The following is a 24828-nucleotide window of genomic DNA, read 5'->3' as shown; positions in this document are numbered from 1 at the left end:
GCAGGATGGCATTCCTGGAGCAAGGGGAGCAAATGTCTACTAGAGGCTGACATAAAGGGATAGCACACACCCAGAGTGATCTTAGCACCCACCGTGCCTCAGCCTCAGAACTGAACTGGTGCTCGTTAGGCCACGTACCCCTGTCCCACCCAGAGTGGGATCATCTTCAGGGCCTTTTAGTAGGGGAAGAGCAGTGTGAGAGCAAGGTGCGATGTCCAGAGGAGGGGAACTGGGAGACTTGGAGACAGCAGCTTCTGAGTGGGAGGGGAGCCGCACATTCCCAAGTCGGGCCCAGCGAGTCTTTCTAGGGGCCACAGGGACACGTCTGGCCCCAGGAAGACAGCTGGACAAAGCAGCGTTCCTGGCCAGCCCAGCCCACCCGTGGTATTGAGTTAAACTGCAATTTGGACAAAGAAGGGGCCAGTGCCTTCCTGAGCCTAATGCAATCGAACAAGCTGCCGAGCTTCATGGAGAAGCCTGCTTGCCCCCCGATGTGGCCTCTTGCATCCTGCCCAAGTGGCCTTTGTCAGCATATGTCAGTGACCATTCACCTGGCGCCCGTCAGCCCGTATCACCCTGCACATGAACGTGACCGGGCACTGAGCAGGAGGCACCAGGAGTCCCTGCCCACGTCGCTTTGTTGCTCCTCCACCCTGGCCTGGTGGTATGGCTCGGTTCTGGTTTCTCTGTCTCCCCCAATTTCCTGCCTTTTTAACCACCTTCCTCCCCCCACTCCTCTCTCCACAGCCTCCTTCCGGGCCCCTCCTCTGCAGTCTTCCCTCCTTTGCTCTTTTTACTCTGATTTTTTTCTCTGATTTTCCCTGGGAGGCTGCCCAGGGAGGGATGGGGACCCAGCACTCTCTGAGCACCAGAGGCCCTCTGCAGCACTCTGCTCTACAGTGTCACCTCCACCCCTCAGCCCCGATTTAGAAGCCACTGAGTCACTGAGGCAGTGGACAAAGGAGGGATCAGGGGGGCTTGGGCCAGTGGAGCAAGGAAAGGGCCCCTACCCTGATGCCCCCGGATCAGGAGAGCATGTCCCCCAATCTGATGTCCCCCAATCTGATGTCCCCACGGTGGCTGGCGCAGAGTCCGACATGAACCAATCAGCTTCTATTTTCAAAAGCGGGGCTTTGACTCAGCTGTGCCTGAGTTCTTCTATTCTAGACTGCTGTTATTGAAACACGGTCAGGAGCAACAGGAGGTAGCCTGTACATGCCACCCTGTGATTGGGTGCCAGGCATTGTGCTAAGTCATCTCTGTATATTATTAGGCTTCATGTTCAGAACGAGTTCCCCCCACTGTTTCGTGGTATGGGGGTGGGCAGAGTGCGGTGTCCTCCTCCAGTGAGAGGGGTGGTGGGCCTGGAAGTCTGGTTCCTCTGACCATTGGCCCCAAGCTCCAACACCCTGCACATGGTGCCATAGAAACAATGAGAAAGAATAAACATGCAGGCCCCAGGATTCATAGGACACTTTTCATCTTTCTGGGGATGTTTGCGGGTTCCTCTCCAGGACTCTCAGAGCAAGGCTTGTCCCTGGGCGCCACTGTGTGCAGCCTGGCAGAGACCCTAGCCACCTCCCCCACAAATGATGGCTTTATGAATACAACACTTAGCCCCCTACTTTTAGGAAACACTACCAACAGGATGTGTTCGTTACTCTCACTGTGCACCCAGCACTAGTCACGCATGGTTTTGTAGACAGGATGTCCCCATTCAACTGGCGTGGAACCTGAGGGTCAGCTGAAGGGACATGCCCTGTAGGAAAGGGTCCCAGATTCCATCCAGGGCCGCAGAAGCCCAGGGCCTCCTGAGGATCCTACCCTCACTTCCTGCTGCACCCTGGCAGGTGCCTCTGCAGCATCTCCGGGCTCCTCTCTCCCCTTCACAGTGTGCGTCCTCATTGCAATTAATTAGTTAAGTGGGCAATTAGTTGTCCATCTTCCCCAGCAAAACGGGAGCCCCCAAGGTCCATGCCTGTTGTCCTTGGACCCTCATGGTGTCCCCAGAGCCCCGCACCCAGTGAGTGGTCAGTGAATGTCTCTGGGAAGAATGAATGAAGGGGGAGATGGAATGAATGAATGAATGAATGAATGAGCGGTACAGCCCAGGACGGGGGACGAATTACCAAGCCTTTCACCGAGCTGCTGACAGCCCTCTCCCAACCTGAGCATCCTGGTGCCCCCACCCTGGCCACCCCCACCGGGTCCAGGCTCAGGAGGGCCAGCGCGGACGGGGGCCGTGGGGGGCTACGCGGCATTCTGCACGAAGCCCCAGGAGGGTCTTTGTCTGTGCCTCGTGTCTGTGTTGAGCCGTCGCCCCCCCAAGCCCCCCCCCAGACCCATTATGAAAGGGAAAAGCGCTCCCAAAAAAGTTGAACCTGTCACAGTGATGGATAACCTAAATGGACTCTCCCCGCTCGCGAACAGATGTCGCCGCTGAACCCTGTCAGAAATAATTAAACACCTCTCACGTGGAAAAGCAGCAGGCAGGGGCGGGCGGCCCGCTCCTTGCGCCGGTGGACGCCGGGCGAGCTGGCTTCCTGCACCTCGGCCCGCCCTCTAGGGGACCAACCCCGGCCACCAGGGGCCACCCAGAGCCGGCCACCTGCGGCACCATGCGGGCAGAGGTGAAGAAGCACCCCGTGGGCGGCCGGCGCTGTCAGCTGCAGGGCTGCCCGGGGCTCCGGCGCCCGTTCTGGTCTGTGCCACCAGCTACCGGCACGGATGGCCCTGTCCCAGAGACTGGGTAGGCGAAGAGGCTCTCTGGGCCTCAGTTTCCTCCTCTGGAAGTGAGCGCTAGCACAGTTCTTAAGGGCGTCCGCCAACCTAAGGCCTCATGATCCCAGGGTTCACTGATCAAGGAGCCCTGCGGGAGGGGGCTTGGTGGCTCCCGGAGGTAGCAGATCCCCAATCCGGAGGGAGCTGTCAGGGGAAACTGCTGGGACCTTTTCCCTCAAGCTCCCATTTGGGGGACGGGATGTGAGCTCACCGCCTCCTGTCCCTGAGTGAAGGCACTGCTGGGCTTGCAGCCGGCACCCTCTGTACCCAGTGGCAACAGGGCTCATGCCCTTCGCGATGCGCCCGGGAGATGGGGGGGCAGCCAGCGGGGAGGGACCCCGCGAGCTATGTCTGGGTGTGCATGTGACTCGGGGCAACCCTGCCACTCCCTGCCTGTCACGTGGCTTTACCCATCCAAGACCCCGTTCCCTCTTCTGAAGATGAGGGTGGCAGAAGGATTCGATGTATACATGCAGCAGGGCACCTGGACTCTATTAATGTGCCAATAAATGGTATCTGCCCTGGGGAAGGTCCTGGTGGTCATTCATTCACTCACTCATTCATTCACAAATCTTCTTGAGCATCTTTGCACCAGACCGGGTTCTCAGTCCCTCCTGAATTTACAAGTGCTCTGTGCTGCTGGCCGTGCTCGGTTTCCCACACTGGCTGCTGGTGACTGGCAAGAGGAGAAGTGAATAGATGGACAGAGGGGTGCACAGCTAGATGGGGAGGTTTGGAGCAGCTCCACTCCCTGGTGTCCAGGGTTCAAAGCCTGAAATGGTGGGGAGACCCCAACCTCAGCTGGCAGCTGTGAGCTGGGGACTGGGGGGCAACGTGAGTAACCATACCCCCATCAACATCATCCTGGTACTGGCTGGCCCACCCTGCTCACCTGCCTTTCTGCAGAAACCTGCTCAGGTTTTCCAGGCAGGGCCCGGAATCCAGGCTTGCCTGTTGGGAGGGGGGATTATTAATAGTGCTACCTTCTGCTCTCAAGAGTGACCTAGTCTGAACCCGCACATCGTGTGGCCGCCTGATATTAAGCCAGGAAAAGCAGACGGTTTATCCTTCTTTACAAAGATTGCCAGTGATAATAGCCCAGAGACAGATATCCGGGGGGAGTGCTCCCAAGTATTTATGGCTACACCCCCACAACCGTGTCAGCCCGGACGTGCCAGTAGAGGCAGCTTCCCTATGACTTGAAGGATCCTATACTGACATCACATAGATAACATATAATCCTGTGAAATAGTATACAGCCACTGAAAATAATTTTTATAGTCCCCTTATTGACATGTTCCTAACACATTACTGGGGAAAGAACGTGTGCTGTGTGGTGCCATTGGCATGGAGGCCCACACACCTGCACAGGTGTCTGTCCAGAGGGAGGGGTCCCCAGGTGGCAGCAGCAGTGACCTCTGGGGTGGGGTGAGGCTGAGTTTTACTTTCTCTGCTTCTCTTTTCTGCATCGTTTGAATTTTTACAGGGAGTACATGACTTTTACAAAACCAATAAGGCTATATTTAAAAAAAAAAAAAACAGATTTGAAAGGTGGGGAGGCTATGTCCTTCCTCCAGTGCTCGTCCCAGGGCTCAAGACCCCTTCCACCCAGTCCCTCCTGAACTCACAAGTGCTCTGCGCTGCTGGCCATGCTCAGTTTCCACCCTGGGTTTCCATCAGGCACCGAGATCAGAGGCCAGTGCTCTCCCCCAGCAGTGAAGGCAGCTGACTCCCTGAGTCTGGTTCTCCTTGGCCAAGTCTATGCTATAATTGGAGATCCCCAGCCCATTTTAGAGAGAGGTTTGCCCAAGCATCTCGAGGTCACCTCTCGCAACCGAATACTGTGCCTCTCTCCTGACAGACCTGTCTGTCCTCCCCAGTGCCAATACCCACTGACATTACATAGTCATTCAGTCACTAAAGTATGAACAAATTGACTATATTTTCATTTGGCTTTTGGTTTCAGCCCCACTGCTTTAGAATAATGGCCGAAGCTATTAAACTAACAGTTTGATTTACAAGCTCTTGTGCTCTGAATGCTGGGATCAGACTCCTCTCTTTGTGGAAGACTAACCCTGCCTTGGGTCTCCTGGGCCCCTAGCTCCCTAATAGAACCGGAGATGGAGACGGCAGGAAAAAAATCAGCAGTCAGCCAAGCAGTGACACCCAGAGATGCAGCTGATTAGTGAAAGCTGCTGAATCTAAGAAAAGGATTTTCTTCCCCACCTTTAAGCTCCCTTACAAATCATAGCCGGCTGGAAAGTTAACTCTCTGTTAAACCCCCAGAGCGGGCTCTGAGCCCGTCCACCCAGCTGCTGCCACCTCTCCAAAGGGCTCCAAAGGGCCAACAAAATATAAGCCCTTCCCCGGACAGATGTGTCCAGCCCCAAAGTCACTCCTTCCAAGCCTGGAAAGGACAGATGCCAGATCTGCTGCCCCTCCCCGAGGTCCCCGCACCAGTGATGTATTTTAAGAATCCTGTCGCTCTGCTGCATTGAAATAAGAATCAGCCCATGTTGCTGCGTAGGGCACTGAGCACAGGGATGGAATGTGTCACACGCGGAAACAGGGCAATAGGGAGAGTGATTCAGAGGTCCTGATGCAGTTGACATTTCTTCCCTAAATACAGATGCCCCCATTATAAATCAGATTAGTATGCAGAAGAGCTGCCTTGCTGGAGAGATGAAAGCGGGGGCCTAATTGGTTTACATAATCTTGGCACCTTGGAGGGACAGAATTTTTAGGCACCTGCTCGTGAGGTGACATTGCTGCTCAGTACTGGCAAGTCACAAAGAGCCAGAGCTGAAGCTCTGGGGACAAGAACAAGACAAAAGTGGTGGTGGGAGGTCGGGGGATGGCAGCAAAGTTTCTGGAACAGTGGGGACGAGTCTGCGTTCCCAGGTCACGGAGGGACAGGTCAGGCATCTATGTTGGGACCCAGAGAAATGGGAGTTTGCACTTCTAACTGGGGACCCCCGGCCTGACTGTCCCCTTAATATTTCCAGTGCCTCAGAACTGTCAGTTCACGACAGAACACTCTTCTCCTGAGCAGGGGACAAAACCACTTCTAATTTGGTGTTGAAAATCAACCAGAAAAGAGACAAGACAGCTTGTTTGGCATCAGGCATATATTTCTAACCTCTAGATGTAGCAAAACTCTCACTTTGAATTTGGAGTTGATGGGGCTCTGGTGGCCCCCAGTTTCTTCTTCCATCCCATCCCCAAGAGACCAATTCTTGGTCATCTGAAGGGGATCTCCCAGCTTGAGCAGAACTTGGGGCTAAGCTCCATTGCACGCGTCTCCACGCACCCGCTTCTGTCACCAGGCACCCACGCAGCCACCATGACAGGACCCAGAGCCACCTAGCATGTGGCCAGCAGGAGGTTCCAGTGATAAACAACCGGAGGTGATTTGCTTCGGTACACTGAGCTTTGTCAAAAGTGCGGGGCAGGACGATCCAAGAGGCTGGTGTGCTTGTATCTGAAAGCCGCACGCAAGAAACACGGCCTCCCTGATGTCCCTCAGAGATGCAAAGGTGTTGGGGAGAAAGTAAGAGGATGGGAGTGTTTCCTGGCCTCTTCCCTTCCTCCACTCAGAGAGGTCCTGGGCAGTGATGCATTAGAGCCCACAAAGGAATGTGAGCAGTGTGACCCGAGTCCAGCAGCTGGACAAGCAAGAGGGAAGCATGCCCAAGAAGTTCCTCAGAGGCAGCGTTCCCAACGGCAGTGACAGTGACAACACTCAGAGCTCACACGTCCAGAGCATCTTGTAGGTGCTTTGAGGAGCACTCTCATGTGGCAATGCTCCCCCTCACTCTCCATGGCCAAGAAGAGCCGTGCTGTCTCAGAGATGAAGGCACTATGGTGGGAGGCCTCAAGTCATGTGCCCCGGTGAGTGGGGGCTTGGGCCCCCTGGCAGGCTGCCCCAGGCCTCAGGCCTTGGTAGAGCTGATAAATACTACAGATCTGAAACTGAGGTCAGGGGCCAGTCGGGGGCTAAATACAGGGCCTGGGAAGGAGAGTGAAGGGCAGTCAGGAACTTGAGTTTTTATAGGTGTCCAGAGGGTCGTGGCCAGCCCTGCTCTTGGCTGATTTAAGCCCTTGCAATAAACAAAATTTCCCACTGCCCTGAAAGCCTTTAGACCTTGATAAAGCCCCCGAGCATCTTTTAAATTGCAATTTGGCCCCAAGGCCAAAAAGGAAAAAGATCATTGATCACAGGCCTGCTGCATGAAAAGGTGGGCATTGGGGGGAGGGCTGAGCCTGTGGGCTCGTCTGCCTCACGCCGGCCTCTGCACCTGCACCCATAGCATGGGGACACATAAAGTGCCCGGCGTGGGCCTGGCCAGGGGATGGTCATGGAGCAACACAATCTCTGTGTTGGATGGGGCTTTGGCGTCTGCTCCTACAGATGCACAGGTCTCAGACTTGTCTGTGTCTGGGTCCCCTGAGGAGAGCTTTAAAATGCAGATTCTAGGTGCCTGGGTGGGGCTCAGTTGGTTGAGCATCTGACTCTTGATTTCAGCTCAGGTCATGATCTCAGGGTCATGAGATCGAACCCCAAGATGGGCTGAACGCTGAGTGTGGAATCTGCTTGGGATTCTCTCTCCCTCTGCCCACCACACCCCCCCCCCAGCTCTCTCTCTCACTCTCTCTCTCTCTCTGTCTCTCTCTCTTAAAAAAATGCAGATTCCAGAGCCCCTCCCAGGATCCAGGCTGGTGGGTCTGGGGTAGCCGCCAAGCATGCATTTTCAGCATGCAGAGCCTGGAGTTCCCTGGTCATTGTCACCCACTCTGCACAGGGATGCTTAAAGCATATATCTACCGTGGCATGTGGGCGCACTTCCATATGTTTGCTCTGAAGCATGCTGGGGCCTTCCAAAGGAAACGCCTGCAGGAGGCAGGCTCTCATCTGTTAAACAGCCCTGAGGATTATGAACTTCTGTCTTAATCTGTTCAGGCTGCTGTAACAAAATACCATAGACTGGGTGGCTTACATAGCAGACATTGACTTCTTAGTTCTGATGGCTGCATGTCTGAGATCAGGGACCGGCATGGTGGGGTTCTGGTGAGACTCTCCCTGGCTTGCAGGAGGCACCTTCCCGCTGTGGCTTCTCATGACAGGGAAAGAGAAAGTGGGCTCTGCAGTGCCTCTTCTTATAAGGGCACTAATCCCATTGTGGGGGCCGCCCTCATGACCTCGTCTGAGCCCAGTTACTTCCTAAAGCCGTACCCTACATGCCATCACACTGAGGGGCAAGACTTCAATGTAGGAATGTTCAGGGGCAGCCACTTCTTTCTCAAGTTCAGCTGAAATCCACCTCCTTTCACAGAATCACCTGCCCCCCCTTTTTGTCTGCCAGTACACTCTCTGCATGGATGCCTAGGCTCTTGACAGTTCCTCCGGGTACAGAGCTCTGAATGCCAGAGGTGGGGTGCTATGAGGCAGTGACAGTGGACTGCCCAGGTGCCATGACCTCTGCCACTTGGTGTTGTATTCTCTACCTATATCTACAGTCATAAAGATTTGTCAACTTGGGGCACTTGGGTGGCTCAATCGGTAGGCATCTGACTCTTGGTTTTGGCTCAAGTCATGATCTCAGGGTCATGAGATTGAGCCCCATTCGTGGAGCTCCGTGCTCAGCTCAGCATCTCCTTGTGATTCTCTCCCTCTCCCTCTGCTTCTCCCTCCACTCACATTCTCTGTCTCTGAAAGAAAGAAAGTCTTAAAAAAAAAAAAAAAGATTTGTCAGCCTTTCTACATATTTGTGAGTGAGGCTGTGGTTGAAGATGTCTGTCAGTGTCACTTGAATCATTTAATACAAGAATCTATGTGAATATGCCCTGCTTGGGGGCAATCTCAGAAAAACATCACAGTCAGATTTATATCTGGTAATAATAGTAATAATAGTAGCAGCCACCATGTCTCGAATGCTTACTCTGTGTGCCAAGAACTGTCCAGGAGCTTGGCAATGACCCCATGGGATGGAGAATGTGACTCTACATTTTCTTCAGAAAGTCTCTGCTTTATACAACTCTTAAATACTTAATTTCACATCATGCACAATTCATTAGGCCTCTTAAAATCATTTGGTTAGAGACAAGAGACAGTGAAGAAAATAAAGTATCTTTTCTACTCAGCAAAGCAGATGGAGAGGATGTTAAGGATGCCCGTATCTTGGATGCATTTCTAATGGCTGTTACTCTATCTCAGCTCCTAACCCATCCAACAGCCCATCTATCTGTGCATCCGTCTGTCTGTCTGTTCATCCATCCATTCATCCATCTTCCCCTCTGTCTACCCACTCATCATTCTGTCCATCTATCCATCCACCTGCCCGTCTATCTGTCCATCCATCCATTTGTCTGTCCATCTGTCCATGTGTCCATCCATCCATCCTTCCACCCATCCATCTATTCATCCACATAGTCATCTAGCCAAGATTTGTTTAGTTCTACAGAGTGCCCTAGCAGTCGAGTAACCCCTGTAACTTGAGTTACTTATCTGTCGCTATTTCCCTGGAACAGTGTCCAGAATGTGGCATAACATCCTCACTGTCTAGCTAAGGACACTTAGCTCCATTCTTATTTCTGAACTGACAGTGTCAGCCTTGTCAACCACAGAAAGGGTCTGTTTCTTCTTAAGAGTTACCCTCCCCGCAAATTCTTCATGCTCATTATTTCAATAAGGAAAAAGGGAAAGACACCAAACCTCACCATGAGTGCCCCAATGCAATGGGCCGTGGACACCAAACATCTGAGTGTGTCCCCAGCTTCCCTGGCAGAAGCACAGGAGTTGTTCAACAGCCGATATGAATAAGCGATAAGGCACCAACGGGCACTGTACGGATGGCTCAGCAAAGGACTTAATTTGCAACCAAGCACAAAATCAAAGACTCTGTCAACCGAAGAACTGTGCGCCCGGATAACCACCTTGCGCTACCTGAGAAAGCAGTGTCAGGTAAATTTCCAGAGAAAGTAATTAAGGAATCCCCATTGTCTAAAAGCAACCACAAAATTTGGAGCTCTGGAATTTGATGCTCGCTGGGGATCTGGTATCTCCTCCCAGCCTGATCCTTCATCAAAATGAACAGCGGAGGTGTATGAGGGGATCGGCTGGTGTGTCTCCCCCTCACTCTCCCAAAGACGCCCCTCCAGCCCCTCATGCTCCTGCAAGCGTTGTCTTGTTGGACGAGCAGTAGGCAGCAAATGAGGTCACTGCTTGTGGGACGGGGGTGAGATTAATATACAAATCTGTAGACCTCTCTGAGATCTGCGAGCGCCAATTAATATTTATCAAGTACCCATGGCGTTCGTGATACCAGGCATCAACATGCAGCACATACAGTCCCTGGCATCAGGGAGTCTACACTCGGATTCAAAAGCTACACACAGATAGATGCTCCACGTGCTTGGAGGCCCCCACCCTGGTGGGAGAGCCCACTGCGAGTCTGCGTTAATATTTATAGCAGGTGGCCTCTTCCGACGGAGATGATGTAGAATTGTCGGCCAGGCACAGCACCATGGCCTCCGTTGGGGGAGCGCTACGGAGACGCCAGCCCAAGTGGCCTCCACTCGGGGGCATCCGTTCAAAAACTCCTCGAAGGGCCTCAGCAACACACCTCTTTCATTTAATTCCCTCCTTGGCTCTTCCTTGAGCTTAAAATCAAAGACAGGGTCCTGCTGTCCACGGAAGATCAGCCTACCATGACCTCCCAGGTCCCATTCTTAGATGTTTCTGAGTGGGGAGGGTGGGCTAAGCACCCCGACGGACCATCCCGTCTCCCATTGGCAGATGGACGCCTGACGGCCACCTCTCTAAAGAATAGCACCGAGCAGACTCCCATCATCTGGGCTCTGAAAAGAAAAGGGGGCCCCCCCTCCCCGGCAGCTCTGCCTGTCACGGCATTTGTTGACAACCCCATTGAAAACAGCCTCTACCGCCGCTGTGAAGGCTCGTTCTGTCTCCCATTCACTCCTTGCTCAGACAGTTTTTGAAAGGCGAAGAGTCTGGAAGGCACACTACCCACCCCCATCCCCCGCCTCTGGCCCGTCACGGAGGGAGAGAGGCGTCAGCCTGGGTGAGCAGGGCTGACGAGCCTCCTCACCTGGCCCCACGGTGCACCGCCTCCAATTAAATCAAAATGGCTTGTTTTTAATGGTCTTTTACACTGACAAGTGGGCGATCATTTCGGGCCCACTAGCTGTCAGGGAGCGGAGGCAAATCCTCGGTTGATAATGCCCAATGCTTCCAATTAGGAGCCGAGGCCGCTCCTGGCGCGCTAACGATTCCCCAGCCGCCCCCTAGGCCCCTTTGGCGCTGGTGTTTCTTCTTGCCTCCTCCGCCGCAAATTACTGACACAAAACGGAAGGCCCCTCGTCTCCTCTGCCACGCCAGGCCGGGCCCTGTTGGGCTTAATGAGCCGATGGAAGTTTCGTGGCTCCGGCGCTAAATTCTTTTCTTGTTTGACAGCTGCTCGGCTAAGGCGAGTGTTGACCTTATAAAAGATTTAGTGTTTCTCATTATTTTCTGTCAAGCTTCACAAGTGATGGCTCTGCGGTTATCATTTGCATCCTGGATGTGTGTGTGTGTGTGTGTGTGTGTGCACGTGCACACACGTGCTGGATGGGGGCTCCGGGGTGGAAACGGGGAACGGGATGGGGTCCTTCTCTTCCTGCCTCACATCTGGCTCTCACACAACAGCTTCCAGTGTGACATTCTTCTTGGGCTGAGCTGTTTCAAAAAGGAGCTGAGAGGCAGAGCCCAGATGATGGATGGTTCCAACGAAGGCATCCAGGGCTCCCGGATGGAGCCTCCGTGGAGGCTCCCTGAGACTGGCTGACCCCAACAGCCCAGACACGCTGGGCAAGAGGAGGATGGGAGTCAGGAGTCACTGCTGGGGACAGTCTTTGGGCCACACTTTGTTTTGTTAAGTTTATTTAAGCAAACAGCACGGCTGACATGGGGCTCAAACTCACAACCCCAAGATCAAAAGCTGTATGCTCTACTGCGTCAGCGGGGCACCCCACATACTTCGGATTTCATTGGAAGGGACTCCTGCTTAAAGCCATTGCCCACCAGCTTCCTCCCCCTGCTTTGCATCCTACATAAGGATGTGGTTTTTAAAAGCAGAACCACTGAAAAAAAAGTGGCACATGTTATCCCCCATGACATGACAACAGCAGCACTGGTCAGATCTCACTCTGTTTCTGTGTCGCTGCCGCTTTGGGGCCACTACACATTAACAAGACTCCAGGCGGTCCATGCTGGCTTCTTTGCCAGCCTCCAGCTGGCCTCCCCACTTCATCCCTTTTCTATCTCCATGCCCTCCCCTCGCTCATGGACCCACTGGCCATCCCAGGTAAGGGTGACCCAAGGGGACTTGAAGAAGGAGACAGAGTTAAGGGCAGATGAGCCGATGGATGTCTTCTTCTCCTGGGGGTTTGAGTCTTTATTCGTCTCCAATAGAAGAGACTCTTGTCATCTCTTAGAGCAAAAACATGGTACCTTCTCTCTCTCATGCCCATGGCAGGTCTTGCCAGTTGATCCCTGCACACTTTTACATGAGCTTCAATTCAGCCTGAGAATATTTTATAACACACAGCCACCATCAATCTATTTGAACTGATATGATTTATGAAATGAAGACTGCTCACCGTCCCTGCCTTAGAGGGGCTGTGTAAACAAATTGCTCAGTATCTCCTGAAAGTCCTCCCTTTTGTGGTGCATTAATATGATATGTATGTAAGAGGAAACAAATATAACCCACTAAAGGAAAACAGGTAAATTGGATTTCATCAAAACGAAAAACTTCGATGCTTCAAATGATACTAAGAAAGTGGAAAGCTAACCCACAGACTAGAAACAAATATTTGCAAATCATATCTCTGATGCAGCACTTGTATCTGTGAATATAAGTATTACCCTTACAATTCAGTAATGAAAAGGTAAATATTCAAATTTTAAATGGGCAGAGGATCGAATGGATGTTCCTCCAAAGAAGATACACAAATGGCCAATAAATACACGAAGGATGCCCAACATCATGAGCCATCAGGGAAACACAAATCAAACCTCAATGAGACACCACTTCACTCCTACTAACTAGGATGGCCATGATCAAAACACAAGAGCGTAACAAGTGTTGGTGAGAATGTGGAGAAATTGGCAACCTCCCATGTTGCTCATGAGAATACAAAGTGGTGCAGGCACTTTGGAGAACCCCATGGCAGCTCCCTCAAAAGGCTAAACACAAGAGTTCCCACATGGCCCAGCGATTCCACTGCCAGGTATCTCACCAAGAGAAAGGAAAACATGTTTCCACATGACAACTTGTGCATGAGTGTTCACAGTGGCCTTCTTCATCCTAGCCCCGAAGTGGAAACAACCCAATGTCCATCAGCTGGTGATGGAATAAAACTGTGTAGATCCATACAACAGAACATTATTCAACCATAAAAAGGAATGAAGTTCTTACATCTGCTACAGTGTGGAAGAGTCTTGAAAACATGATGTGAAGGGAAAGGAGCCAGTCACAAAAGACCATGCCCTGTATTATTCCATTTCTACAAAATGTCCAGGCAAATCCACAAAAGTCAGAAAGTAGGGGTTGCCGGGAGCTCGGGAAAGGGAAATGAGGAGTGAGTACAAATGGTATGGGATTTCTTTTGGGGGCAATAAAAGTGGACAATCCTATGCATGTACCTAAAATCACTGATACATATACTTTAAATGGGTGAGCTTTATGATACATGAATTATATCTCAATAAAGCTCTTTTTAAAAAAAAAAAAAAAAGGCAAGCCCCTTGAAAAATAAGAATAACCCACTTAAGTCAGATGAGTGTTCATTGCCTGGATGCAGTCTTTGGAGGCTGGAGTAGGGTGATAATTGGCTGCTGTGAAATGGTCTCAGATGGTGAAGGAGGGTCTGGTGTGTTCTCAGCTCCCCCAGATTATCCATTATGACTCTCACCTCCCTGAAGCCTATGAACATTATAAGCGGAAGAAGCAGAGGTGGAGGTTTTGGGGACATTCAAACACCCCACCATGGTGTTACCTTGTTACCTATCAGCCTCTAGCGAAAAGATTCATTGTCCAACTTTGATCGCAACTGCTAACTAGCCTTAGCTAATCCTCAGAAATGATCTAGAGATACCATATAGTTTCTGGAAACAGCAAGTTGATACTCATTTTCAAAGGCATGCGTGACCATCTTTCCTCCCACCCCTGTAATCTCAAAGAGCACAAGAGTCAGTGGAGCACGACCTGGACCCCAGTTCTGGCTTCGTGTGTAAGGGAGCTGGGTCTCCTGAGGCCAGACACTTAACCATCCCAAGGCCTCCTTGTCAGATGAGGATGGTGTCCCCCAGCCCCTCAGAGAGCGGTGGTTCCCACTGCTTGCCCCCCCACCCCCGCCCCCACGCCAGCTCACCCAACGACGTGGTGATTCCTCGTGATGCCACATGAGACCCTCCGCGGAGGCAGGAAGTTTGCTTCCTAAGCCTGAGCTTGGATGTTCTTTGAAAACGCAGCATGTGTCAGCAGGGAGGGTCAGGCCCCGTGTCCTTGCTTCATCTATTTTTGGACCACAGAGAAATTAGAGCCAGTAGCAGAATAACAACTTAGGGGACCAGATGTCTCAGGAGAGACTGTCACCCTCGTTAATTACTTAAACCATGAACCTTCTACATCAGAGCTTAGGACGCAGCCTGTGTGCCGACGATGTCTTGCATGGATTTGTGCTCTACCAGGGCCTCTGACCTCCAGCTGCCCTGAACTTGACAGAAATTACTGACCTGGGACTGATCCATAATTTTCAAGTACCTCTCATTAGAGGAGACAGCCCCTCAATCTTTTAAAGCAAAACCTCTCTCCCGGTCCCCAGAGTGGATGTCACTTAAAAAACAAAAAACAAAAGAAAAAACTAAGCTAAACTAAACTAAACTAAGATCTTTATAGTTGCCTTTTTTGTTTGTTCGTTTTTGTTTAGCTCTTTGGCAGATTTTTTTTTTAAATCTGGCCTTTTTTTTTTTTTTCTCAAATCCTGCTTTTTGCCTTCTTGGCTCCCAGACTGGGCACTGGAAGGCTTGATGTCCAGTTGGGGGGCTATTGTGTGGCTAATGAGAGGGGACTGGAGGGTCAGCTGGCCCAGCTGCCCCTTTTAATAGGACCGTGTCGGAGACCTGGGCTCAACAGGCAGGTGGGGAAGCTGCTCAGCCTGCGCACCTGCCGGGCGGCGGGTTAGTTGCTCCAGCTGCCGTGGGCACTTGCACATGCCCTCCATGAGCGTCTGGGGGTGGTTTCATGAACAATCACAGGACCTGACCTTCTATAAAGAGCCCCGTGCTGTGGCTGCCACCACATACCATCTACAGAGGTCTCGTATGGAAGGGAGAAGACAGGAAGGAGACAGGGTCAGAGAGAAGGCAAAATGCCACTCACTCTTCAGCATGCAGACCGGACCAGAGGCTGGTGTCACCAGGCAAAACGACCGCGTCTTTCCTCCTTGGATCTCAGATGTGTTCCTGGACATTGAGATGAATGTGCCCAGTGAAGCAGGATTAAGTCTAACAGGGGAAAAGTCAGCACAAGCCAACGCCACAGACCACCGGCCATGAAACTTCATTTGGCTGCAAAACTCAAATGATTCAAATGGATTCATGCACAAATCTCCAGCAAATAAATCTCTTCAAACAGAGTAACTCTTTCTAAGTTGTGTGTGGAGGGAGGAGCCCCCGCACGCCTCCATCCCTTGCCTGAGTCACTTCTCCAAGATGCAGTTCCAAAACCCCGCCTTGTGTTTTCACATCAAAAAGAAGAAAACGCAATCGTTCCTTACAGATAAAACTGACGCCCTCGGAGCTTCCCTCCTTGTTCCCACTCCCCGCCCTCCCCGAGGCAGGGCTTTGCATGACTTCCTGGCACATCTTTTCCTTCCAGCTCTATTTAACTAGATTCAGACACATGCTTGAACAACACAGGGGACTCTTTTGTAGGTTTTAAATCTTTCATATAAATGGCATCATCCTTATGTTCTATTCTGTAAATTCAACTTTCTTTCCCCTGCAACATTGTTTTCGAGATTCACACGTGTTGACCCAGACCTAGAGCAGTGCTGTCCCACAGAACTTTCTGTCATGATGGGAATGTCCATCAGTAGCCACTGGCCTCATGGGGTCCCTGAGCTCTCAGTATGTGCTTAGTACGACAAAGGGACTGAATTTTTTTTATTTCCCTTAATTTTAGTTACTTCAGATTTAAATAGCCACATATGGCTCGTGGCCACCATGTTGGACAGGACCTCTCTAGGGTGTTCGTGTTAACCAATGCGGGGTGTTCCACCATATGAATTTACCACCTTTGGTTTGTCCAGTCCCCACTGATAGACATGCAGTTATTTCTAATACTTTGTATCCTGTTACCACGAGGATTCTTTTTTTTAAAAGATTTTATTTATTTATTTGAGAAAAGGGGATGGAGAGAGAATGTGTGAGGGCACAAGCAGAGGGTGGGGCAGAGGCAAAGGGAGAAGCAGACTCCCTGCTGAGCAGGGATTCCCAACTCAGGGCTCCATCCCAGGACCCTGGGATCATGACCTGAGCCAAAGGCAGACGCTTAACCCGCTGAGCCCCACAGGCATCTCTACCATGAGGATTCTTGTACACATCTCTTAGTGGACATTTTTGAAAGTTTCTCTAGGGTCTACAGCTAACCATAGACTCATTGGTTCACAAGGCGTGCACATGCCCAGCCTTTCCAGGTAATGCCAAATCCTCTTGAGTTATTGTACCAAGTACCACCCTTGCTAGCAGCATATGAAAGTTCCCACTTCTAATGTCGGGCTCGTTACCATTACTGCCGCCAGCTGGTGTGATGGGCACGACATGGCATTTTGTCTCTTCATTCTCTGGTTGCATACATTAGGTTGAGCTTCTTTCCTGCATTTATTGTCCTTCAGATCTCCCCTCTGTGAATGGCCCGTTCATTACTTCTTTCTGTTTTCTGACCGCCATGGGATAGCAACACCACTTTCACCCCCAACCCCCAACCGCATCTCTACCTTATTTTTGAGTCTCTGTCTGTGTCTTATCCCCTTGGGAAACCTCCACTGTCTCCAAAGTAGGAGTTTGGTTCTCTGTGTTATTTAACTTCTCACAAATCTGGTACTTCTGGGGGTTCTGGCTGGCTCAGTTGATAGAGTGTGTGACTCTTGATCTTGGGGTTGTGAGTTCAAGCTGCATGTTGGGTGTAAAGATTACTTTTAAAAAAAAGTCTTAGCACTGGGTGTTACATGCAACTAATGAATCACTAAACTCTACCCCTGAAACTAATAATACACAGTATATGTTAACTAAATTGAATTTAGGGCAGCCCGAGTGGCTCAGCGTTTTAGCGCCGCCTTCAGCCCAGGGTGTGATCCTGGAGACCCGAGATCGAGTCCCATGTCGGGCTCCCTGCATGGGGCCTTCTTCTCCCTCTGCCTGTGTCTCTGCCTCTCTCTCTCACTCTGTCTCTTGAATAAATAAATAAAATCTTTAAAAAGATAAATAAATTGAATTTAAATTTTTTAAATGACATTATATCCCTGGAAAAAAATCTTAAAAAAAAAAATCTGGTACTTCTTTTGAGTACTCAGCACAAATGAAACTGAGTAATTAGTTGTGTGATTACATTTTTATTACTGTTTCCTGGGTCCATGATAGCAGAGGCTTTCTTCTTCTTCTTCTTCTTCTTCTTATTCTTATTCTTATTCTTATTCTTATTCTTATTCTTATTCTTCTTTTTTTTTTTTTAGAAAAGCCTGGTGCCTAGCACAGAGTCCAATCTTCTGGTGCCTAGCACAGAGTCTCAGACATCACGGATACTCAAATAACCAGTACAGAAACAAAAAGGACAAAAAGGACATGTCTTATCCCTGAACCCAGATCATGTGGGCGCCAGCTCCATAATGGTGCCACTTCATTCCACTGAGGGGTTTTCTATTGAAAATAGATCATATTTTCAAGGAAGCATAAAAATAAAAGCTGAGCAAACACACAGGATCTGATTCATGCAAATTATGTTGGCACCAAAGAAATCAAATTAGAAATCAGTCACAGATGTAACTAATACAATTGCCTGGAAATTTAAAAGCACATTTATAAATCACCAAAAGAGCAAAGAAGGAACCCAAACAGAAATATGATAGCAAAATTAGATGAAAAGAGAATGGAACAAAAATAAATATACTCAAAACTCGAAGCTGAACGGAGATCAAAGAAAATTTAGAGGGCAAAGGAGTTGCTCATGCTATGTTATATAAACGGTGATATTAGAAAAAGAAGGAGTGAAGGGTAATTAGCTTGCAGATGACTCGAGATGCCAGGAATAGAAGTTCGGTAGGAGTGGCCTCAAAGAAGGAATCAATGAAGTCATGAGCAAAATTAGGGAAGAGGTGATGGTACAACTAAGGTACGGAGCGGATGAAAAGCTGGTCCATTGAAAGTGGATTGGAAGAGCAGAACACAGATGTGTTCCACAGCAGTGGGAAATGGAATCCAGGAATCTAGATCCCCTGGGGGCCAAGCAGGGCCACAGGCGGCAGGGGTGGACTCGGGAAAGGTGATGGGCTGGCTGTTGGGCTCACTGCCTGGGGCTGAGCCCAGAATAGGGCATTGCTTCCTACCTGGGGGCCTGGATTTGCGTCTATAGATTTGGATTCCATGGGGGCCAAGGTCTCTTCAAATCCTGGGTTTCTGGGAATCTTTTATTCAAGTTCAGTTGCCAAAAATATCATCTGAGGGGCACCTGGGTGGCTCAGTTGGTTGGTTAGGCATCTGCCTTTGGCTCAGATCATGATCCCGGGGTCCTGGGATCAAGCCCTGCGTAGGGCTCCCTGCTCAGTGGGGAATTTGCTTCTCCCTTTGCCTCTGCCCATCCCTCCTCACCCCCTGTCCTGCACATGTTCTCTCTCTCTCTTTTAAATAAATACATAAAATCTTTATATATATATAATCTGAGGAGGGGATTAGGAATCCTAGGACCAGCAGTGAACACTAATCTCTTTTGAGATCTGACGGCTGCTCAGCGCCCCTGCCTCATCTCGTCTCCCAGCCACACTGATACACTTTCATTTGCTCTCATTTGCCCAAATTCTTCCCACTGCAGGGCTTTGGCAGGTCCCCACCATCGAAGACTTTTCTTCCCTCGCCGTCCCCTGCCCAGCTCCCTCATCCTCTCCAGGAAGGCCTTCCTGCCCCCTGGATGGAGTGAATACTCCCATCCACAATCCTAATAAATTGCCACTAAGCATGTGTAGTGTTTTCAGTAGCTACTTCCCATGCCATCTTGCAGGGTCCACGGGTACAATTGCCACCGTCTGCCTCACTCACTGGCATATCCCCAGGTATACTGCACAGTGGAGGTGCCCAGTCCCGATTTGGGCAACACTATTTGATGCTGCCCATTCAAACGGGTCCAGGGCCTCGGCCAACGGGGATAGAGCTGCCCCCACCTGCTCTGTTCCCAGGGCTCCTGGCAGGCTGGGACGCTCGCCTCTTATTTACCTGCATGGACCCTAGAGCGACTCAGCTCCATTGAGCAAAGCTGTCTCCTGCCAAAGCCGTTACAATTTCTTAGCTCCAGGCAGAGGCAGACCGCAGATGGCTTAATTTAGAAGCATCTCTGAAGGAATTCCTTGCTCCATAGCTCTTCATCCTTTGACTCCAGGGGTCCGTGGGGGTCGTGACCATACACGGCTTGAGGCCTGACTTGTAATTAGGATCCTTATTCCTGGTTGAGTTGCTATTTTAGGAGGGGAGAGTGTGCCTGTGGGATAGGAGCCACAATGTTCCCAGCAGTGACTCTCTTGACTCATTTCATGGGCAATTATTAAGAAAGAGTAGAGTCTCTCAATGAAGAGCTAGGCCGGTCCCACGGCTGTGGGTTCAATCTATGCAACCAGGGTGAGTGACTTAACCTTTCTGGGCCTCTATTTCCCCATCTGTAAGATGGAGACAACGTCTGGATGTTCTGGGGCTCGTGTGAAATCCGTGTGTTGTGCCGGGCAAACAGCAAGTTCGGCGCCGCTGATGGGTGCAGTGGTGCAGAACAGGACAGATTCCGCAGACGGGCACCCTGCTTCTTGGCATCTGAGAGCCAGACCTCCCCTCTCCATGGACTCCTGGGTCCTGATGGGGGATTTGGGGATTTCAAGGGATCCAGTTTCCCTTCTCTTTCCAAAGACCCATCCCATGTCGAGGGCGAGCTTTTGCTTGAGTTAGGCCTTAGGAGAGCCCATTACACCCAGCAACACACATCTCCTTTGGTTTTCACCTTGGACACACACACCAAGCCCAGGACACACGCACCCCCTGCCACCCCTGCTGACACCATGTTCCCTACACCTCCCTTCCTACCTCCCTCATTCCAACCCCTCCAGGCCATATTCAAGGTCCACCTGGCCTGAGGAGCCTTCTCTGACCACCTGAGGCCAGATGAGCCCTGCCGACTGCCTTCATTCACTCACTGGTTCATTCACACACCCTTCCAGTTTTGTTTAAACATGGCCCCAGGCCAGGCACTGCAGGGTCCTGAACAGAAGAGGTGCACACCCTTCCTTACAGGGCCCCAGGGATGGGCACTCGCTTGAGCTCCCTGTCTTGGATGACTTAACCAAGTCATCCATCCAAGTCATTTTAGATGAATGTTTGAATGAAAATACCTTTCCTACCAAAGTTTCTAAGTAAAGGGGGACTGCAAAAAAGAAAATTTGCAGATTTCTCTTTTGTGTGTGTGATTTTCACCTGATTATTTCTAAACTGAGCAGCAACTCAGGGGCTGTATCTTTCTGCCACTTCCTCAGGGATGAGAGTGAGTACTGAGCCTCCTGCCACCAACACCAAATTAACACCACCTACCACTGACCATCAACACCACCCACCATCAACACTACCCACCATCAACACCATCTACTATCAATACTACCCACATCAACACCACCATCAACCAACACTATCCACCGTCAACACCAAATCAACACCATCCATCAACACTAACCACCATCAACACCACCATCCATCAACACTATCCACTGTGAACGCCAAATCAACACCAGCTACCACCATCCATCAACACCACCCACCATCAACACTATCCAATACCAACACCACCATCCATCAATATTATTCACCATCAACACCAAATCAACACCATCCACCAAATGCCATCAGTACCATCCGCCATTCCTGCATATTGAAATGCCCAAGGAATGGCTTGAAAGTTGTATTCATTTCCTGAGGCTACCATAACAAATTACCACAAACTTGGTGGTTTAAACAATAGAAATGTATTCTCTGGCAGTTCTGGAGGCCAAAACTCCAAAATCAAGGTTTCAGCTGGGCTGCACTCCCACCAAAGGCCCTAGGGAAGAATATTTCCTTGTTTCTTTCAGCTACTGCTGGCTCTTAGCATTCCTGAACTGTGGCCAAATCACTCAGCTTATGGCTTCTACCTCTACCCTGTGTCTATGTCTTCTGTCTCAAGCATCCATGTCATTGGAGTCAAAGCCTTCTTGAATCATTCAGGATGTTTTCATCTTGAGATCCTTAAATTAATTACAACTGCAAAGACCCTTTTTACAGATAAGGTCACATCCATAGGTTCCAGAGGTTAGGATGTAGAAATATCTTTTTTGGGGTCACCATTCAGCCCACTACAAGGGCCAGGGGGAGGCATAGAAATAGCAGAGATGTGGGCTGCTGAGCTATGCTTCCCTGTTAAGAGCCTGGACACCAGGGAGCCTTGCCATACCCTCAGTGCTACAGGAGACCATGGACATGCAAGAGTCCCAGCCAGCTGGTCATCTGAATCAGCCAGGGTGCCCACAAGATCTTTGGAGATCCAAACTGCCAGCCTTCCTGAGCATCTCTAGCTGCCGTCTGGGAAGCATGGGTGTCAGCTTTGCACCTGGTCTCAGTGGAGACATTACCCAGTTCTCTGCCATCAGGAAACCAGTTGGGCTATGAGCTTAGATGAAGGGTTATGACTTTCCCCAGGGGTGGGGAGCTCCCAGGCCTCTGTTTTCCCAGACGGGGGCCAGAGTATGGAGGCCCCAAGCACAAAGTCTCTTTACAAATCCCTCCCTGTCTTCTAGTGCCTTTTACTATTGTATCCTCCTCCTATCTTTCCCTTCCCCTGTTTTGACACCTAAAGGTTGCCTATAAAACATTTTAAGGGATCCCTGGGTGGCGCAGCGGTTTGGCGCCTGCCTTTGGCCCAGGGCGCGATCCTGGAGACCCGGGATCGAATCTCACGTCAGGCTCCCGGTGCATGGAGCCTGCTTCTCCCTCTGCCTGTATCTCTGCCTCTCTCTCTCTCTCTGTGTGACTATCATAAATAAATAAAACACAAATTAAAAAAAAATAAAAAAATAAAACATTTTAAAAATAAATAAATAAAGGCTGCCTATAGCACTGGGGCTCAGCTACCCCCACCCAGAGGGCGGCCCTGGCCTGGGTTTTAACAAGAACGGGGCCTGCTTTATCACCTTGAAGATGTAGCAGAGCCTTCAGCTGCTCCTGCAAACCCATAGGGAACCCCTGCCAGCCCCCCGCTGTGGCCACCTCACCCCCTTACAAACTGGAGTTCCAGTGGGCTCTGGGGCCAACAGACACCTGCCCCCTTAGCCTGGGAAAGCCCTGCTCACCCTTCCAGCCTCCCTTTCACATTTCCTCCCCAGAGAGGCACCCCCGACTCCCGTGAGGGCTGAGCTCATGCTATCTGTGCTCTCTGCACACCCTCTACTCTCTGAGTTCTGGTGAAACAGCTGCCTAATTATCGTTGATGTCTGCTCCTCCTCTGGATTAAAAGCTCCCCCCTGATGGGGTGCCTGGGTGGCTCAGTTGGTTAAGCACCTGCCTTCGGCTTAGGTCATGATCTCGGGGTCCTGGGATCAAGGCAGGAGTCAGGCTCTCTGCTCAGTGGGGAGTCTGCTTCTCCCTCTGTCTCTGCCCTTCCCTGCTCTTCCTCTCATGTGTGCTCTCTCTCTCAAATAAATACATAAAAATCTTGCAAATAAGTAAATAATCAATTAATTAAATAAAAGCTCCCTGAAGGGACAGAAAATCCCCCATTTCCTGCTGTATCCCCAGTGCCTGGCACAGAGTTTTACTCAATAAATATGCATCACCTGAATGAATGAATGAATCAGTGAGTAAATAAACAAGCAAGCGCAAAACCTTTCCACTCTGGGCCTCCCATAGTTGTCCTAGAGGAGATTTTCTTGCTCTTGGAGGTGATGGAACTGCATGAGGCAGGAGGGGTTTTCGCCTACCACCATTTCTTGAGAAGGAAGGGCAGCCTGAAATACTGACTGCATAGCCTTTCAACAGAAGAGACACTCATTGGATCTGTCCCTCACGTTTCTTCTGGAAGGGTGGCATTTGTAAACTCTGGTTCTGGTCCCGTCGCCTCCTCGGGCAGCTGCCACCTGGCAGGAGGGACTTGGAGCTTACTCCCAGGAAGGAGCACTGGCGGGGCCAGAAGACCCCCCCGCCCCGGGAGAGGGCAGCTTGTTTAGGGTTTTTAATGGTGGAAAACCAGCATGGGAAGAGTGATGCTGGCTATTAGGTCCCACTGCACAGTGACTCCGGTCATCGTCAGGTGATGTTTATCACTCGTGCGTCTTCCCTAACAATGAGCTGGACAGAAGGAAAACTGCTGACGCCAAGAAGCCTTAGCTTCGCCGCCTTCGGCCCATGGTCATAACCCATCCCCCCTCGGTGCCAGGATGCTCACGGCACTGACTCTTCCCTTCCTTCTCCCATATGGTGATTTGTATTACTGCTCTAAGATCGAAATGGAGGGGCGGGCAAGGAGAGAAGGGAGCACTGGGAAGGTGCCTTGTGCCCACTAACCTGCTCCCCTCTATCCATAGGTGTGTCCCCATCTCGATACCTTCCCCACCGAGGCTGATCGCCAGAGAGCATTCAAAGCCCACCAGGAGGAGCATGCGGTGCGCCAGGGGACCCTCCGGATGGGCAACTACACCCACCCCTAAAGCCTTCTCAACACAGTAGAAAATTCTCCAAGGACTCACTTTTCTTGCCCCAGCTCACGTTAGACACTCCCCTAATTTTATGCAGGTTCTGCTTTGGCAAGGACCTCAATTAGGGTCTTTGATTCTTTTTGGTACGAGTCCCCCCACCCCGTCCCGTTTTAGATTAGCCAATACTAACTTACCTTAGCCCCAGCAACCCTCTACCTAGGGATTCTCCCTCCTGCAGGAGGCCACCCACCCTTGGTTCTCAAGCCCTCACCTGGTAAGACAAACCAAATCACTAGGCAGCGGTTAGACTCCAGGCTAAGGGTAGATTCCAAGGCTCTGCCCATGGAGTGTGAACAACCTGTGTATTTCCTGCAGAAAGCATGACAGCAACGTGCTGTAAAAACCCTTGTTTTATATTCCAAACACCAGTTTAACTGTGAGTTGGGGATGCCTGTTGTTTCACCATGCTGGAGGACCCCACGCTCGGGGCTCAGGGCCTACCCCCACCTCCTCCACGCCAGGGGCCTGTCACTCAGGCTGGCCAACATGGGCTTCTCCACCCAAACAGACCTTGGGAGGGTGACCCCACAGGAGAGAGCCTTCCGGGTGAGTGGGTCGGGGGGTGATACACAGGCTGAGAACCTCACCGGCCAAACTCCTGGGTGCTCCCTACCTCAGTCGTTCTGCACATTCTTGCCTTCTCCCCACAAATTACATACTGGTCTATTTTGAATTAAAAATGCTATTTGTCCTCATCCTGCTGTGTCTTTATTTGAAAACCAATAAACCTACAGCCAGGGCAAGAACCAACCTCACACTCGTCAGACGGTGTCCTGATCCGGGCATTCTTTGAGGTAGATTACCTCCCCTGACACATCCCAACGGTGCCTGTAGGAAGTCAGGCGCAGCCTCGAGTTCTTAAATCCCAATTCTGGCCTGAAGATGCCAATTGCTGATCTTCGACCCAGAGCTCTCCCTGGGATTTCAGACTCACTCGTCCAACTGCCCGCCTGACGTCTC

At 50.8% G+C, this 24828-nt stretch overlaps 1 protein-coding gene across 2 annotated transcripts in view; it reads left to right on the top strand.

Annotated features, from left to right (window-relative positions):
* Positions 1-24563, top strand: part of CFAP77 (cilia and flagella associated protein 77) — a 132172-nt gene extending 107609 nt beyond the window's left edge. The window contains exon 6 of one of the 2 annotated variants that reach the window (XM_026009559.2): positions 23698-24563. In XM_026009559.2, the coding sequence (XP_025865344.2) occupies positions 23698-23820 (123 nt within the window). In that variant the 3' untranslated portion in view covers positions 23821-24563. Of the gene's footprint in view, positions 1-4; positions 191-23697 lie in introns of those variants that run through there. The other variant, XM_072748314.1, reaches the window with a different exon arrangement.
* The last annotated feature ends 265 nt before the right edge of the window (positions 24564-24828 follow it).

This window comes from Vulpes vulpes, chromosome 2 (genome assembly GCF_048418805.1).
Source record: "Vulpes vulpes isolate BD-2025 chromosome 2, VulVul3, whole genome shotgun sequence".
In the NCBI taxonomy this organism is placed as follows: domain Eukaryota; kingdom Metazoa; phylum Chordata; class Mammalia; order Carnivora; family Canidae; genus Vulpes; species Vulpes vulpes.
Note: the sequence above shows the minus strand (reverse complement) of the source record. Positions and strands in the feature narration are given on the sequence as shown.